This window comes from Kogia breviceps, chromosome 14 (assembly GCF_026419965.1).
Source record: "Kogia breviceps isolate mKogBre1 chromosome 14, mKogBre1 haplotype 1, whole genome shotgun sequence".
Lineage (NCBI taxonomy): Eukaryota > Metazoa > Chordata > Mammalia > Artiodactyla > Physeteridae > Kogia > Kogia breviceps.
In genome coordinates, this window is record NC_081323.1 from 74,535,964 (window position 1) to 74,553,596 (window position 17,633).

At 56.3% G+C, this 17,633-nt stretch overlaps 1 protein-coding gene across 6 annotated transcripts in view; it reads right to left on the minus strand.

The window, feature by feature from the left end:
* The window catches only part of ATP2A1 (ATPase sarcoplasmic/endoplasmic reticulum Ca2+ transporting 1), a 17,354-nt gene extending 461 nt beyond the window's left edge, over nucleotides 1-16,893 (minus strand). The window contains exons 1-23 of one of the 6 annotated variants that reach the window (XM_067011788.1): nucleotides 16,795-16,893; nucleotides 16,056-16,476; nucleotides 15,710-15,727; nucleotides 15,292-15,374; nucleotides 13,799-13,903; nucleotides 12,960-13,098; nucleotides 10,945-11,025; nucleotides 9,980-10,065; nucleotides 9,531-9,828; nucleotides 8,965-9,131; nucleotides 6,068-6,156; nucleotides 5,674-5,776; nucleotides 5,295-5,426; nucleotides 3,653-3,775; nucleotides 3,309-3,527; nucleotides 2,334-2,669; nucleotides 1,916-2,136; nucleotides 1,611-1,813; nucleotides 1,333-1,418; nucleotides 1,101-1,234; nucleotides 870-987; nucleotides 611-728; nucleotides 270-312 (exon numbers count right to left, since the gene is read on the minus strand). In XM_067011788.1, the coding sequence (XP_066867889.1) occupies nucleotides 308-312; nucleotides 611-728; nucleotides 870-987; nucleotides 1,101-1,234; nucleotides 1,333-1,418; nucleotides 1,611-1,813; nucleotides 1,916-2,136; nucleotides 2,334-2,669; nucleotides 3,309-3,527; nucleotides 3,653-3,775; nucleotides 5,295-5,426; nucleotides 5,674-5,776; nucleotides 6,068-6,156; nucleotides 8,965-9,131; nucleotides 9,531-9,828; nucleotides 9,980-10,065; nucleotides 10,945-11,025; nucleotides 12,960-13,098; nucleotides 13,799-13,903; nucleotides 15,292-15,374; nucleotides 15,710-15,727; nucleotides 16,056-16,173 (2,982 nt within the window). In that variant the 5' untranslated portion in view covers nucleotides 16,174-16,476; nucleotides 16,795-16,893 and the 3' untranslated portion in view covers nucleotides 270-307. Of the gene's footprint in view, nucleotides 1-226; nucleotides 313-610; nucleotides 729-869; nucleotides 988-1,100; nucleotides 1,235-1,332; nucleotides 1,419-1,610; nucleotides 1,814-1,915; nucleotides 2,137-2,333; nucleotides 2,670-3,308; nucleotides 3,528-3,652; nucleotides 3,776-5,294; nucleotides 5,427-5,673; nucleotides 5,777-6,067; nucleotides 6,157-8,964; nucleotides 9,132-9,530; nucleotides 9,829-9,979; nucleotides 10,066-10,944; nucleotides 11,026-12,959; nucleotides 13,099-13,798; nucleotides 13,904-15,291; nucleotides 15,375-15,709; nucleotides 15,728-16,055; nucleotides 16,477-16,794 lie in introns of those variants that run through there. The other 5 variants (XM_067011786.1, XM_059038180.2, XM_059038179.2 and 2 more) reach the window with 5 other exon arrangements.
* Between the last annotated feature and the right edge of the window lie 740 nt (nucleotides 16,894-17,633).

The following is a 17,633-nucleotide window of genomic DNA, read 5'->3' on the forward strand; positions in this document are numbered from 1 at the left end:
CCCCAGCGGCACACGGCTCAGCGGCCAGCCAGCGCGACGCAGCGCAGCCCAGCAGACAGTGGTGCCCGGGGGCGGGCAGTGTCGCCCCCGCAGAGTAAGGGCAGCAGCCCAGCCCCACTTGGAAGCGCGGCAGTGGCGGCGGCGGCAGCGGCAGTGGCTCCAGGTGGAGCTGCGAGGGCACGTGACCCCGGCGCCGCCGCCTGAGGGGGACAGGGTGTGGGCAGGGGGGGCACAGCAGCTAGGGCACGGGCAAAAAGGGGGGGTGATACCTGTGACGGCTCAGAGAGATGGAGGAGGGGGAAACGGGTTATCCTATGGCCAGAGAGGACAGAGAGACAGCCGTTATCGAGGGCGGGAGGTGGGCGCAGGGGACCAAGAGGGCTGAGGAGGCTTTGGGGCGCCAAGGAGACAGTGTCTGCCCCGGGCTCGGAGGAGCGGGCAAAGGAGGGGCAGGGGCTGGGTGCGCCCCTCGGCGGAGGACTCGGGGCCTGCTGGGGCCCCGGGAACTCACCCACCTGACAAGGAAGCGGGGCAGGCGCCTTCGCAGCCTGGAGGGAGGGGCTGGGTCAGGGCCCAGGGGCTGACAGGGCTGGGGGCGGCGCGCTCTTACCCTCCAGGTAGTTCCGAGCAATGAACTTGAGGATTTCGTCGATCCCGATGACTGGTAACGAAATCTTGAAGACCATGAGCCAATGGGGCAGGTCCAGGGCCTGCAGCTTGAAGATCATCTGGGAGGAGGCGGGAAGGGCAGTGAGAAGGTGCGGGAGCTGCCACTGCACCTGCCCGACCCCACCCTCGGGGTCGTGGTCGCGGACCCCTGCAGAGGCCCCCTGGGGGGGCAGGCGGCCCCTGGCCAGAAGAAGGCTCACCGGCAGAGGGTCCACGTAGAGGATGAGGAAGTGGAGGGACATGGAGAGGCAGATGGAGCCCAGCAGCCAGATGTTCACCCAGGGCGGCATCCGCAGGAGGGACTGGTTCTCAGACAGGCTGCAAGGGGGAGGCCGGGCGGAGCCAGGGGTGGAGGCACAAGCGGGGAGAAGCGGTGAGCAGGGGGAGGGTGGCCTCCAGACGGCCGCAGGGGGAGGGTGTGCGGACCCCACCTGTTGAGAGCATTGCACATCTCGATGGTAACCAGCACGGACAAGGCCATGGTCATGGGCTCGGCGGCCTCGAAGACCTCGCAATCCACACCCTCAAAGTCAGGGTTGTGCTCCGTACACTTCATGTAGTGAGTCTGCAGGAGGAGAGGGGAGAAGCTGGGGTCCCGAAAAAGCCTCCACGCCACCCTCCTGCTCCCCTCGCCTCCTCCCACCTCCCTCCGTGCTGCCCTACCAGCTGGCTGTAGGTGATGTGAGGCCCGTCCTCAGCGTATAGGAACCACCAGGCTGCTGCTCCCACGGTGGCTGCACCCACGTAGCCTGTGGTGGAGAGAAGATGGGAGTTGGGGGCCCAGGGCTGGGGAGATGGGAGGAGTTGAGAGGGCCTCCTGGCCATGAACAGCCGCTGGAGGAAGAGGGCCCACCGCAGTGGCTGCTGTGGGGAAGCTGGTGGCCCAGAGAGGGGATCAGCCCTGAGGGTCGGGAAGGAGTGTGGGGTCTCATCCTGCTCACCCCCAATTGCCATGTAGCGGAAGAAGAGCCAGCCACTGATGAGTGGCTCCTTGGGGCTCCGGGGGGGCCGGTCCATGATGTCCAGGTCTGGGGGGTTGAAGCCCAGGGCTGTGGCCGGGAGCCCATCTGTCACCAGGTTCACCCACAGCAGCTGCACGGGGATCAGGGCCTCAGGCAACCCCAGGGCAGCTGTCAGGAAGATGCTGCCAGAAGGAGGAGGTCACACGTCTGTCTTGCCTCCCAGGCCTGTGGTCACCCCCCAACCAGCCCCGAGTTCCTCCTGGATGCCCTTCCCGGCTGCTCACCAGACCACCTCTCCCACGTTGGAGGAGATGAGGTAGCGGATGAATTGCTTCATGTTGTTGTAGATGGCGCGGCCCTCCTCCACGGCAGCCACGATGGTAGAGAAGTTGTCGTCGGCCAGTACCATCTCGGAGGCCGTCTTGGCCACGGCAGTGCCGGATCCCATGGCAATGCCGATCTCCGCCTTCTTCAGGGCAGGGGCGTCATTGACGCCATCACCTGTCTGCGGGGAGGGAGAGAAGGTGGGCGCTGGCCCCTTCCTCGTACCCTCCTTGAGACTCTTCCATCGGGGCCCAAATCCCTCCCCTCTGTGCATCTCGCCAGGGCCCCCGCTCAGCCCCGTCCTCCCTCGGTCCCCAGCTCCCCAAGACCGTCATCTCAATAGACACTAAGCAGACCGCCCCATGCCAGTCTTCTCACCATCGCTGTGATCTCATCGTAGGACTGCAGATACTCCACGATCTTCGACTTGTGGGAGGGCTCCACGCGGGCAAAGCAGCAGGCGCGTCTGCAGGCCTCCCGCTGCATGGTCAGGGGCAGGTCATCAAACTCGCGGCCAGTGTAGGCTCGGTCGGCCACATCCTCATTCTCCTGGAAGATGCCAATTCGTCGGCAGATGGCAATGGCTGTGCCCTTGTTGTCCCCAGTGATCATGATCACTCGGATGCCAGCATCGCGGCACAGGAGGATAGAGCCTGTGACCTCCTTGCGGGGCGGGTCCAGCATGCCCACCACGCCAACGAATGTCAGGTCCGTCTGCGGAGACAGAGAAGAGAGCGACAGGGTCAAGGAGGAAGCTTGCGGGGAGCTGAGGGGAGAGCTGTTGCTGGGCCCGGTGTTTAAACCTCAGTGGGGCCTCGAAGCTCAGGGGTGGGAAATGTTCACACGTGTGCCATTGTAGGTGGCAGATTGTGTCTTTCATAGAAGGAACTCGAACTGGAAGTGAAGGAGGTGGTTTCTGCTTTCAGCAGGGCTGCTCACTTGGTCTGCAACTTTGAGCAAATCTGTGTTACCTGCCAGGCCACACTGTTCCCTCTATAAAATGGAGTGGGCTTTGGTGCTATTCAGAGAGCAGGTCCGCTACGAGATAAAGAGCTCATGCCAGAATGCAGGTTGATGCACGTCCTTAGAAAACCTCACTGTGGAAACACGTCAGCTAAACCTGAGTGTACTTAGTGACCTGGCTGGCTTCTGTTCTGGATCAAGCACCTCACCTCATCTCAGATGGGTCCACAGACCACATGCCAAGTAGCTGGGGACTGGATGATTCCTAAGGTTCTTTCAAACTCTAATGTCCTGTGATTCTAGGCCCCGTGACGCAGTAGGAAATGACAAGGGTGGCGGAGGGGGTGAGGCAGGTGACGCTGGGACAACGGGAGGCTTCTGTCTGCTCACCTCGTACTCCGCGAACCTGGAAGGGTCATCCAGGACCATCTCCTCTCGCTTTGGGGGGGTGTCCCGGGTGGCCAGGGCCAGGCAGCGCAGGGTGTCCCGGCCAGTGCCCCACTCCTTGATTACCGACAGAATCGTCTCCTTCACGGGCCCTGTCATGGGCACCCGAGTGGTGCCGACTCGCACGTAGTTACAGCGATCGATGACCCCCTCTGGGGCCCCCTAGGAAAACAGAACAGTATTCAGAGACTACTGTTCCTTCCGGCGCACGGTGAGTGGGGCAGGGAGAAGCGAGGAGGGTTCAGGACTGGGAAGAAGGGGGGCTGAGGCGCGCTCGGATTCCTGACCTTGACAAACATTTTGTTGCCCACAGCAGCCCGGGATTTCGCTGGAGAGCAATAGACAGACATGGACTTTCTGTCCCGGGAGAACTCCAGGGTGAATTCTTTCTTCATTAGCTGGCGGATCACCTGGGAGAGAGGAGACAGGGAGGGAGAGGCCAGATATGAGACCAGTGGAGAAAGGGTGATGATGCTATGCTAGAAGGGAAGAGTCCCAGACCCCTTAAAACATAGTCAAAAAGGATCTGGAGGTCAGAGCAGACCCCAAGCTGAGTCTGAGATAAAGCTAAGTCTGCTGCCTATAGCAGAAATGGAGAGAATTCCAAGGCTAGTGCTGCCACTGTCTTACTGTGCTCAGGTTAAAGCACAATAGAAACAGGATGGCATAGTGTGGCACTGTCCGATAGAACCTTCCGTGATGATGGGAATGTTTAATAATCTGGATGGTCCAATACGGTGCAATCGAACAACGGCTACTGAGCCCAGGGAATGTGGTTAGTGCAACTGAAGAACTGAGTTTTTACTTTTCTGTAATAATTTCAATGTAGACAACCACATGTGTGCGTCTACAGACGTATGTTGCCAGACAATGGAGAGCTGGTACCTGGCACGTAGTACTAAGCACTCCATAAAAGTGAATGTGCCAAATGCATTCTAGATGTTTCTCCACAAAACAAAAATTAAAACAATAAATAAAATTTAAAATAATTTGATGTTTTTATTATCATTTGTAAATTTTTTTTTTTTTTTTTTTTTTTTTTGTGGTACGCGGGCCTCTCACTGTTGTGGCCTCTCCCGTTGCAGAGCGCAGGCTCCGGACGCGCAGGCTCAGCGGCCATGGCTCGCGGGCCCAGCCGCTCCGCGGCATGTGGGATCTTCCCGGACCGGGGCACGAACTCGTGTCCCCGGCATTGGCAGGCGGACTCTCAACCACTGCGCCACCAGGGAAGCCCTCATTTGTAAATTTTTAAAATGAATCCTTTATTGATAAATACTTAGGTTGTTTTCATTATTTTTGTCATATTAAATAAAGCAGCAATGAGCATCTTGCCTATATGAACAAAAAATGGAATGAGCGGTGTGGGGAATATAATATAATGCCCCAGAGGAATTCAATAGAGACATTCAGTAAATATTAATAGCAAGAACTTGGAGTGCTAGTCACAAAATTGGGCTTGTTCACCTGGACACGGGGAAGCAGAGGCCTATGAGGCAGTCATATTTCCCAAATCCTAAATCAGGTCTTGTGATTTGATAAAAACAAGTGTGTTTCTAGAGACAGTGGGTAATAGTTGAAATTGGGGCTGTCCCAGGATGGGTCACTTGTGGTTTCTGTGTCCAGCTCCGTCCCTTTCAACTAAGGACACGACAGGAAAAGTGATCTTAAATTCTTCCAGGGACGCTGCAACCGGGCAACAGGAAGAGAAGTGTAAGTGCAGGTGCAGTAGGTCCTACCCCAAGTCAGCCTTGCCAAGGAAAGCTGTGGAGAGGCTCTCTGCCTGTGCCGGCTGGGTCCCAGCCTGGGGCACAAGGCCCTGACCAGCCTGACCCGGGTGGGGCTGGGGGGCCCTGTCTCCTGAGGTTCCTTAGGTCCTGGCCTGTACAGTGTGGGCTGGAGAAGGACCGTGGGAGGGAGTGCCAAACTCACCAAGTTGCAGGCGTTGGCCCTCTCCGCCTTTGAGAGGTTTCTCAGTTCAGTGTTGAACACATTCATCTTCTCCACCAGGGTGGTGAGTGCCGTCTCGGTGGCCTCGCCCACCTTCTCATAAGCACCTTTGGCCTGAGAGGGCAGAGGAGGAAGAGGAAGTAGGTGCCCTGGGCTCCCAGCCCCGTGCCCCCATCTGTCATGCCCACCTTCCACCTAGAATGGGAAGGGAGCAGCCGCTCTCTTCCCCTTACGCCCAGGAGAGGGCTTGGTACAAGGGACCCCCTTCCCCTGAGCCCTTCCTTGCGGCCTGTCGAGGAGGCCTGTACTCTGAGCCAGCTGGAGGGGGAAGGAGGGGCGGCTTCAGGAGTGGAGAGGTTACCTCGTTGAAGTCCAAGGAGGAGTCATTGCAGAGGGCACAAATGGTGGCTAGCTCCACCAGGCCATCATACTGCCCTGTCCGGACCGGCTTATCATTCTTCAAGCTGGCGGCCAGGTGGGGAGGAAGGAAGGAAGGGAAAGAGACAGGTAGAGAAGATAGAGAATGAGATGCAGAGAGAGCATGGGGAATGCAGCAAGGAGATGGCGACCAACTTGGAGATCAGGTGGGAGAGAGGATAAGGTCGGGGAAGGAACAAGAGAGAAACAGGAAGACAAAACTAGAGGGAGGCCCCAGGGAGAGAGGATACGTGTGTGTGTGTGTGTGTGTGTGTGTGTGTGTGTGTGTGGTGGGGAGGGGCACAAGGAACTGGGAAGACGACTTTGGGAGAACTTACACCTCTCCTTCTGGAGCATAAGTGGAGCCAGTGATAGAGAACTTGTTCAGAAGGCAGATGTCCCCGTCCACCTTGTCGATGATGAACATCTGCGGAGGAGAAGGGCATGCACACAGATGTTTAACTCTCCCCATCCCCGAAGGCAGTCTGCACCGAGGGGGCCCGTGCCCCAAGTGTCCCTCTACCTGGCCATCTGCACGGACTTACCCAACTTCCCCCCATCATCCCCTGATTCGTCCTTCCCCTTTCCTCCCCTCTCCTACCACTCCCTTGAAAATCATTCTCTATGTTCTGTGTTCATGGCCTTAAAACAAAAGGCCATGCTGGACGTTCTTCCAGATCAATTAGTAAAATAAGACGTGCATCACAAGGTGTGGTGGCCACCAGTCTACCTGTCAGTACATGGCCCATCTACAGCTCCAGCCTCTCGTGGCCAGATCGTCCAGTTTTGCGGCAAGAACTAGAAATTCAGGTTATTTTCCTATGATATCCCTTGACTTTTCAAATGTGGGCAATTAATTCATTTTTATGAAACACGACAGAAGACCAGTGGTCTGGCTTTGAAGCCTGTGCTTTGGAGGGATGTAGATCACACAGGGCAGAGGGGAGCAGCCCACTCTGAGCCAGAGCACGCGTGGAAGGGATGGGGCTTAAGGTGTGCTCCAGGGTAAAATGGTTGTGTGGCCAGGTAAGTTTGGGAAACTCGTTTAAACTGAGTGAAATCCACCCTCTCTATGGTCAGCCTTCTCCAAGGCTTTCAAATGCCAACAGGCATGTGGTACAGCCTTTCTCGGCCTGGTCTGACCACACAACTCTTGATTCTTAGGACACCGATCTCTATTTCACAAACATGCTATTCCAGAGAACTCTGTTTAGGTCAGAGGTTCTTTGCCTGGGGTCCATGGATGACACCCTGGACCAAGGGGGTCTGTGAACTTTGATGGCGAAACAAAAATTACACCTTTTATTTTCTCTCTGACATTTAGCATTTCCATCCAATTATGAACGGGGGCAATGGACCACATTAATATTAGCAAAACCTGTGACTTGGCCACCAATATAATCACAAATAGTCTCTTGTCACGTTGTATTGTTGCAGGGGTCTCAAAATAGCATTTACGCTCATCACCGCTTCAGCGTTATGGCAATTACGAGACCCACTGCTGGACCTGCTACTTAATACATTAATAAAGAAGCATACGTTTTACCAAATCACAAATCTGTGTTTTTATTTTTTAACATCTTTATTGGAGTATAATTGCTTCACAATGTTGTATTAGTTTCTGCTGTATAACAAAGTGAATCAGCTATACGTACAAATCTGTTTTTAAAATATTTTGATTGCTGTATTTCAATCATTGGTTTCCTCTGTAATCCAATGTATTTTTTTAATAGACACTCTATTTATTTATTTTTTAAATGCATAGTTTTTTTAAAACATTATTTATTTTATTATCTAGTTTTATTATTTTGGGTTGTGTTGGGTCTTCATTGCTGCACTCGGGCTTCCCTCTAGTTGCGGAGAGCGGGGGCTACTCTTCGTTGTGGTGCGTGGGCTTCTCATTGCGGTGGCTTCTCTTGTTGAGGAGCACAGGCTCTACGCGCGTGGGCTTCAGTAGTTGCGGCACATGTGCTCAGTAGTTGTGGCTCGCGGGCTGTAGAGTGCAGGCTCAGTAGTTGTGGTGCACTGGCTTAGCTGCTCAGCGGCATGTGGGATTTTCCCGGACCAGGGCTTGAACCCATGTCCCCTGCATTGGCAGGCGGATTAGTGACCACTGCGCCACCAGGGAAGCCCAGTCCAATGTATTTTATTTAATCTATGTTTTTGGCTGCACTGTGTGGCTAGCAGGATCTTAGTTCCCTGACCAGGGATCGAACCCGGGTCCACGGCAGTGAAAGCACCAAGTCCTAACCACTGGACCACCAGGGAATTCCCAATCTGATGTATTTTAGAAACAGAATCCTGTGTGTTTTATTTTATACATTGAAAATATTAAATGTAGAGATCCAGACTGCCAAAGAGTCCAAGGCGGGACTTCCCTGGTGGCGCAGTGATTAAGAATCTGCCTGCCAATGCAGGGGACATGGATTCCCACCCTGGTCCAGGAAGACCCCACATGCCGCAGAGCAACTAAGCCCGTGCGCCACAACTACTGAGCCTGTGCTCTAGAGCCCACGAACCACAACTACTGAGCCTGCGTGCCACAACTACTGAAGCCCGTGAGCCTAGAGCCTGTGCTCCGCAACAGGAGAAGCCACCGCAAGGAGAAGCCCGCGCACCGCAACGAAGAGTAGCCCCCGCTCGCCACAACTAGAGAAAGCCCACGCGCAGCAATGTAGACCCAATGCAACCAAAAATAAATAAACAAATAAATAAATTTATATATATATTAAAAAAAGAGTCCAAGGCACGGAAAAGATCAAGGGCCCTGGTTCAGGAAATGCTGTTCATGATTCGTGTGGCTGGGCTTCCCGGGCCCTGTCATGGATGACCACTCTGGAGGGTAGTCTGGTGCACAGGCAGGCACTCGAGGGCCAGACAGACTTGGGTTTGAAAGTCAATTCTGCTCCTTATTAACTGTGCACTGAATCTCCTAGAGCCTCAGTTTCCTCCTCGGGAAAACTGGGTAAACAAGACCTTCCCCTGAAGGGCTGCTGTGGAGGATTAGAGATAACACAGCATCTAGCACATAGATGGAGGCTGCAGGGAGCTGCCTGCCTGGGCCAGGCGGGCTTCTCTGCTCCCTCTCATAGCTGGCAGGATGGCACTCTCTGTGCCATCTAAGCATTTCTTTCTCAGGCCCAAATGAAAAGCTACCCATGATGAAGGGGTAACCACAACTTTGGAGGGCTCATTTCGCCTCCCATCTAAGTGGGAGTTGCCACCCTTCCCTGACCTTGCAGACAGACATCTGGTTCGTGGTGAGGGTGCCTGTCTTGTCGGAACAGATGACAGAGGTGCAGCCCAGCGTCTCCACGGAGGGCAAGCTCCTCACAATTGCGTTCTTCTTTGCCATCCGGCGGGTGCCCAGGGCCAGGCAGGTGGTGATGACTGCAGGAAGGCCTGTGGCGAGGAAGGAGAGGGGGTAAGGGAACGATACTGGGGGAGGGAGGGAGACCTAGTGGGGTAGGCCGAATAGCGGTTCCCAAAGATATCGGGTCCCGGGCTTCCCTGGTGGCGCAGTGGTTGGGAGTCCGCCTGCCGATGCAGGGGACGCGGGTTCGTGCCCCGGTCCGGGAGGATCCCACATGCCGCGGAGCGGCTGGGCCCGTGAGCCATGGCCGCTGAGCCTGCGCGTCCGGAGCCTGCGCTCCGCAATGGGAGAGGCCACAGCAGTGAGAGGCCCGCGTACCACAAAAAAAAAAAAAAAAGATATCGGGTCCCAATCCCTGGAACTTATTTGGATAAAGGATCTCTGCAGATGAGATTAGCAAACGGGAGGAAAAAGAGAGGTTGCCCTACCTTCTGGGATGGCAGCCACAGCAAGGGCCACGGCAATCTTAAAGTAGTAGATGGCACCACGGATCCAGGAGCCCCCATGGATGGGGTCGTTGAAGTGGCCAATGTTGATAAGCCACACGGCCACGCAGATGATGGAGATGACCTTGGAGAGCTGCTCCCCAAACTCGTCCAGCTTCTGCTGCAGAGGCGTCCTGTCCTGCTCTGTGGCGGCCATTTGGTCACGGATCTTCCCAATCTCAGTGTTCACGCCAGTAGTGGCCACGATGCCTATGGCCTTACCGGCTGCAACGTTGGTGCCCTTGGAGGGGGAAGAGGAGGCAGGGAGTCAGGTGACGCCCCTCGTGCCACAACCCCCCATCTGTGGGTCTCATCTCTTCCCACACCGCCATGTCTCTCCCAGACCAGGTCCCCCAGCTTGAGCACACGACAGCTGGCCCTGGAAGCCTCACCGAGAAAAGCATGTTCTTCTTATCCTGGTTGACGGCTCGGGGGTCGGGAACAGGGTCTGTGTGCTTGATGACAGAGACAGACTCGCCTGTGGAGAAGGGGCAGAGGGGTTTTCAGATGACATCATGTCGTTCTCCCATACTTCCCCCCACTAACTCTCTGCTTGGCGGGACAGGGCCTGGTAGGGACCAAGCAACAATCCTGGAGGAAGTCTGGACTCTGGAGGAAGGCCCTGGAGGCAGATGGGAAACCCACTGCACTTAGAGTGAAAAGACCTTGACCCCAGTCCCAGCCTGACCACTCACAAGCAGCATGGCTTTGGATCACTTAGCCTTGGTTTGCTCTTCTGTAAAATGGGGACAAGGATGTATACACTTCAGAGCAAGGTCTTGGTGAAAGTCAAACAAGCTGATGTACGTGGAAGTGCGCAGTCAACTGGAGAGCACATTCCTGGGAGGGAGAGGCCCCCACCCTTGGGACCTTGCCTCCTTCACCCGAACGGCAGGAGCTCAGGCAATCACCCTGGGCCAGCCTGCCTCCTTGGACCATGGAGCATGCTCACTGGCTCTTCGCCCTCTCTCTCCCAGGACAAATGGAGAAGCAGCTGAGGTTTTAAGTGTATCTGAACCCTGCATCCTATCCCAGAATCTCTACTTCCTCAGTTGGGGGCTTCTGAGGAGGCAGGATAGTTCTCTGGTGAGCGTGTCCGTATGTCCGTGTGGAAGGGACGGGTTGATGGCCATCTGGAAATGGGGACAAACATCCCGCCATTTCCCATGAACCCTTGTGTTCCAGGCTTAGGCAGTGGGCAAAGCTGAGCAGGGCTGATGTCGCTGCCACTATGGGGCCAGGAGGGGGCCCTACTGCTGAGGGTCCCCTTTCATCCCTGTCTGTCCACTCAGCTCTTCCCTCATCAAATCCTCATCCCCCTCCCCCTTGATGCATCCCCTGACCCTGGCCAGCAGACCTGTCAGGATGGACTGGTCGACCCGGAGGGTGGTGGACTTGATGGTGAGGATTCGGATATCTGCAGGGACTTTGTCCCCCACTGTGGAGAGACGAGAGGAGAGTGAAATCAGTTGAGATGGGAGTTTTCTTTCTTCCTAAGAAAAACCCAGTCTTTCGTGACCTCACCTCATCCTTCACATCTCAGGGAGTTCACCCGGGCTGTGCTCCTGTCACCCAAGCAAGCATCTCCCTCTAACACTCACTCCAATTGTCCGCCCTGATGAATGTTTCTCTCCCTACCAGGCTGTGAGCCTGGCAAGGGGGAGGTCTGGGCACACAGTATGTGCTCAATAAATGGACCCTGAATGACACAGGGAAAATCAGGGACAATCCTGTCATCTAACGAGAAACTAAAACCGAGGCCAGGAGAGAGCAAAACAGAGAGGGAAACAGGAGGGAGAAAGGTGGGGAGGGACAGGCAAGAAAAGAACTAGAGAAAAGAGGGTAAGTCTCACAGACCTGCGTCCGTGGAGAACAAAGTGGAACAGCCAGAGAAGGCAGCAAGAAACAGGAGGAAAATATGGGAATTGAGAAAATCAGTGTCAACCCAGACAAAAGGTGGAGTGAGAAGCAGGAGAGGGAAGTGTGAGAAGGACAGACGCAGGAGGAGAGGCAGGAGCAGCGCAGGCAGAGGGTGCAGGCCTGGCAGGTCCACGTGGAGGGGATGGGACACACATCAGAAGCCTGCCGGGCCCTGGTCTGAGTATCTGGGGAAGGCAGTAAGCCACGGTGAGTGAGCAGGGGAGAAGGCAGGAGAGAGGGGGAGTCTGCAGGAAACAAGGCTCTGGGAGGGGGGCGGAGGAAGCCATACATAGCAGAGAGCTGAGAAAACAGGGAGGGGGGAGGGGGGAGGGGGGAGGGCAAGGGATGTGCACAGAAGGAGGGGGTCCATACAGGAAACTTCCTGGGGAACACAGCAGATGCCCCACCAGACTTAGAGGCCTCCAAGGAAGCCAGCTGCCTCCCAGCCTCATCCCGCCTGGTCCCAAGGATGGTCCTGGGGATGGGGTTTGACTGCTTTCCTTTTCCTGTCCCCAAGCTTCCTCCTCCAGTGCCAGAGGAAGCTGATGGAGGAGGGGGGGAGGTCGGCAATGGAGTTGGGCGGGACACCCTGTCACCCAAACTGAAGTGATATTTATAGACATTCATGGCGCTGACTCCAAACTGTCACCGTGGCAGAACGGCCCTGTGATGGGGCACTGGAGTCTTCAGCCCACCCGCCCTCCCTGTCACCAAGCTTCCCAGGGTGGGGACTTGGGTATCTGGTGGAGGGAAGTAGGCCTAGAAAGACACATCTTCCTATGCCAGGGGCCTGGAGACGTGGGAAAGGCCTGCACAGGGCAAATATAAAAACCGCTGAAGGGGGCAGAATTCCAGTAATCTTAGCCTCCTGGCCCCCACCCCTCCCTGGTCAGGCATTAAGTGTCCCTCACCGGAGAGGCGGGGCCCTCCTTGAGCTCCCCTCCTCCCAGTCCCGTGCTCTCTGCTGGGGCCTGAGTTTCCCTTACATGGTCGGGGGCTTGAGCCTCTGGCCCCCCTCCTCCCTTCTACCCTTGCTCCTTCCCCTTTGAGAAGCCTCAAGGGTACCGAGAGGTCAAGATTTAAAGCTGACCAAGCTTGGGGGTGGGTGGAAGGAGAGGGAAGCCAGGCCTCAGGAGGGGGGTGGAGACAGGGCCATTGGCAGGGACTGGGTTCCACCTGTTACTTGCAAGTGCTGGGTGAGAGGAGGGGGAGCAGGGGTCTGCCTGCAGCGTCAGGGACAGGACTGGCTGTTCCTGCTGAGACTCTGATGGAGAGGGGGTGCTGTGGCCACAGTGCCCTGGGGTGACCTCCTGAGGAGTCTGGGAAGGAGAAGCAGAGACTCCACCATCCTGGCTACCTCCTGGGCACTGGGGATCAGGGCCCGACCAGCCCCCAACATGCACATCTTCTTGGCCTCGAACCCATCCTGGACCACTCGTCCCCATCACTCACCAGCCACCTCCACGATGTCTCCGGGGACAATGTCCCGAGCCTTGATCCTTTGCACTGACTTGCGGTCAGCCCGGTAGACCTTCCCCATCTCCGGTTCATATTCCTTCAGAGCCTCAATGGCATTCTCTGCATTCCTTTCCTGGGGGGACAGGGTTGAGGAGAGGAGGGTCAGCAGAGGGAGGAAGGTCGTGGAATGACAGAGGACTGGTCAGGGAGGATGGGGAGGTGTAGGGATAGAGGAGCAGGGGCCAGAGTCCTGGGGGAAGTACGGGCATCACAGAGAAGGAGGCAGGTTATGCAGTCCTGGCTCCTGGCCCAGGGGAGCAGACAAACCCCACATGACGGTTAAGGAAACCATCACCCACAGCTGAGAACAGGTAAGGAGGTTTGGGGGAGAGAAGGAAGGAGAATCAAAGAAAATCAGAAAGCAGGGGACAGGAAAAGCAGAGGGTGGTATAAGGTAAGAGAAAGAAGTACATCAAACTAGCATTTACTGAGATCCTCCTTTATGCCAGACACAGGGCTGGGCGCTTTCACACTCATCATCTTGTTAAATTTCACCACCATTCTGAGGGATAGGATTATGAGCCCCATTTTATGGATGAGGCAACTGAGACTCAGAGGAAGGAAACTGCCCAGGGTTGTACAACCAGCAAGTGACAGTGGGAACACCAGTCTCCTGCCTCTTTCCAACATTCTGTCCCTTTCCTGAATTGGGCAAAAGGACCAGAGAACAAGGCAAGCCCAGGGTAAGTGATGGAGGAGAAGGAGACAGGGAGGGAGGCTGGCCTCATGTCCAGTGTCAGGATGTGAAGGAATGAGGCGGGGTCAAAGCTAACCTGCCAAACCCCCACGATGGCATTGGCAATGAGGATCAAGAGGATGACAAAGGGTTCAACAAAGGCGGTGATGGTCTCTTCGCCTTCCTCAAACCAGGCCAGCACCTGGGGAGCAAGGGAAGGGAGAATAACAGGTACTAAAGCCCCTCAAGCGAGTAAGGAGAGGAAATGGAGGTGAGAACATGTGCAGGAGCAAACGGGGCAGGGCATCATGGGGGCACTGCAGCCCCACAGCCCTTTAAGGGTCCACGTGCTCCACAGCTCAAACTCACATAAGCACGGCCACTACTGTTATTCAGTGGGTGCAGGCCGGCACAGACATGCACAGCTAGGGGATTAACTGGGAATGCTTTCAGGTTTCCCTGACCAAGTTACTGGCTTGTAAACGAAGCTCAGGGGACACCCAGGCCAACTACCCCCGCAGCCACATCCATCCCCTGGGAGCCAAAACTCAGTAGGAAAAACCCTGTGGTCCTCGCAGGCGGCCGGCCCACACACGGCCCTCCCCCAACAGCCCAAAGCAGGGGAGCTCCAATTTCATGAGGGAGCAGGAGTGGCGTATAGTGTTACGGGGCCTCCTGTGCACACCCCACCCCAGCTGTTGCCTCTGCCAGGCAACAGCCTCAGGCAAATGTCAAGGAGCAAATCCGAGAAGGGAGAAGTGAGGCCCTGCCAGCTAGCACTCAGGGGCCCAAGGGGCCTCCACTAAAGACACCAGGGGACAGGGAAACTTTTTTGCCTCCAGAGTCTTGTCTTCCAGGACCATTAAGATGTTAAGGAAGAAACTCCAAAATGCAGGCCGGCCTGCTGGGATGGTGGGTGTGGAGGGGAGCTCCAGCGCAGGAGAGGTGGCAGGGCCTTGAGACCCGGTGAGGGCAGCCCTGAGGCTGTGAGGGGGAAGGGGAGGGTCAGGCCAGGTAGGTGACGAGGGGGATCCTGGGAGTTCTAGCCCTGATGGGGTGAGTGGGGAGGTGAGGCTCTGGTTCTTTGAGTCACCCTCGCACCAGCAGCTCTTTCCCGCCGCTACGAGGTGAGTCTCTGCCTCGACCAATCAGCGTCAGGAGGGCGGGGCAGGGGCGCCAGGATGCCCCGGGATTGGTGAAGCAGTGCGTGCGCCCCCGGGGCATGCTGGGAGCAGCGGTGGCCTGGGAACAGCAGTAGCGTCCGAGCCGGAGCCGCGGAGCCGAGCGCTCCGTGGGGTAACCCGAGCCCTCGGAGCCCTTGAAGCTCTGGGGGAGGCTTAACTTCAGTGTTTTGGCTGAGAACACCCTTAAAGCTTAAAATAAAACCTGCCTGCGGGGTGTGGGGGAGGACAGAGGAGTATACAAATCAGCGTCACCCCACCTCCCTCATTTCTGGTCTGTAGAAAAGGATGCTGAATGTTTGGTCTACAAGAGCCGATGATTTGGAGCTGCCCGCCAGCAGACTCTCCAGATCCCCCCAACCCACACCCCACACTCCCAGCCTGCCCCCAGATGCCCTCCCACACTTACAAAGGAAATGCAGGCGGCCAGGAGAAGGATCCGCACCAGTAGGTCTTCAAACTGCTCTAGCACCAACTCCCACAGGGACTTCCCTGAGGGAAGAGGCAAGGGGAGGGGTCCCCGGGGTTAAGGTCTAACGGATGAATGGCTGGGACTCGAGACGCAGGCAGGCCATTTGGTACTGAGAAAAGGGCTGAGAGGAGCTGGCCCGGAGTCCAGAAACAGGCTCCTCAAAGTGGTGGGCAGTTGTTCAAGGACTGGATGCCTCAAGGAGAAAGTGCCTGGAAACTTCTGCCCCCAGCCAGACTCTAACCTTTGGGGAGGAACAATTGCCCCAGGAATTGGAAGGAAAGGGCAGGGAGAAGGGAGTGGGGCACGCTGGGGAGGAGGTGTCATTTATGAGAGCTCAGGGCTTCCAGTAACTTACCTTCCTCGGCAGGGAGCTCTGCCCAGGGAAAAAGAAGAAAGGGACATATTCATTTGGCGTTCAGTCTAATGCCGCCCACACCCAGGACTTCGTGGCTAAGGTAAGAGAATCAGGCCACCAAAAGTGCAGCTGAGATTCACCAGGGTTATCCCATAAAACTTCCCAAAAATCAGGGTCTCAGGGACCCTGTTTTCTCAGTATCCTCCCCTCCCTTGCAGTCATTGTACCATGTCCTACCTCTTCCCTAAGATACCCTGGAGGGAGAGGCTCCAGTGTGTTTGAGTGTGAGTCTGTGTGTGTGTGTGTGTGTGTGTGTGTGTGTGTGTGTCCATCAAGGGACACTTACCATTGTGGCCGTATTTCTCCAGATGTCGCTTAACTTGGTCCGGGGTAAGGCCTGTAGTTTCGCTCACCCCAAAATAGGCCAGACATTCTTCTGTGGTCTTGGAGTGTGCAGCCTCCATCGTGCTCCCTTCCTGGGGGCCAGGGGGCGGTGTGTTCCTTCTGGGGGGTTCTCACACGTCAGGGGCCTTCTTCAGCGTGTCCACCTGCCTGCTTGTCTGGGTTTCTTCCTTTTTCTCTCCTGCCCCCCCAAGTTATTCTTCCCTCCACGAAGCTCTGACCCCCGTTCCACTTGCAGCAGCCGGCCACCTGCCCCAGCCCCCAGCTGGTCCTTATGAAGGAGGGGGGGCAGGCTCCCCCCTCCCCCAGATCAGGGATTGGCTGGCTGAGACTCTAGCAGGAGGGGTCAGAAGAGAGAGATATTTCTGCTGACAGAGGGGGAACAGTGGGGCTGCAGCCCGAGATGTCACTCATGAGGGAAGCTAAGGTGGCCCCAGCCCCAGGGAAGGGGGGTGCAGAGAGAGACTTCACTTTCTGTCTTCTGCTACTGAGCCCTCCCACAATTGCCTCGACTTCTTCAGCTGCACTGAATCTCCTGTTCCAACCTCACCCCTTCCAGTTCTTCCCTTAAGCCCACTTCTCCTCTCAGGCCTTCACCGTTCCCTTTCCTTGTGTCCCCTTCCCGTCTCATCCCCCTGAACCTGCCTGTTTCTACTGCCCCAGTCTCCTCCTTTCTCACTTACCTTGTTGAAAGGGCAGCAGAGATACTCCAACCCTCAGGGGATTGAAAAGGGGGAGAACACCCCTTGGGGGCAAGAGGAAGTGGCTCTAGAGGGACAAGGGGAAGTAGGGAGGGGAGAGGGTCAAGGGGACAGGGCAGAAGATGGTAACCCTACCCTAGGGAGGGGATGCCGCAGCCATCAACAAGGGATTTAGTGTCCAGGCCCTGGTGAGCAAAGCCAGGACTGCCTGTCTCTCCCCTAAACCCCCCCTCCCCATCGCTCTAACTCAGCCACTGGGAACAGAGCCTTCAGGGCCCGCATCCCTGACAGGGAATCCCCCCCACCAAGAAAATGGGATACCCAGGCAGCCGGGTAACCCAAGAGCCTATAGAATGTGCTGATGGCAGAGGGAGAGGGATCAATGTTTCAGAATGGGGGCAGGGGTCACCCCAAGTCATGGAATAAGGGTCACCTCATCCCACACCGTGCTCTCTTTAACCCACGGGGTTTACATGGCAGACGCCACGTGGCGTGTGGTTGCACTCCGCCCTGGCCCTGAAGTAGCGGTCCTCAAAGGGAGTGAGGATCGGAGCTGTGTGCTCAGGCATACCCTGGGCACACCCTGTCGGCAGAGGGCTGAGGGAAGGGACATTAAGGGAAGGGGCTCGGGGAAGCTGGATAAAGCAGAGGCTCCAGACCAAAGGAATGGACAGCGGGCAGATTGATGGGGACAGGTCTCGGGGAAATAAGGACAGTCATAGCTGGGGGAATAGAGACAGGGCTGCCAGGGTCAGAGGGAAGTCTGAGGAGCAGTGGGGAAAAGGGACAGCAGGGAGCTGGCATGCGGCAGCCAGGTGGGT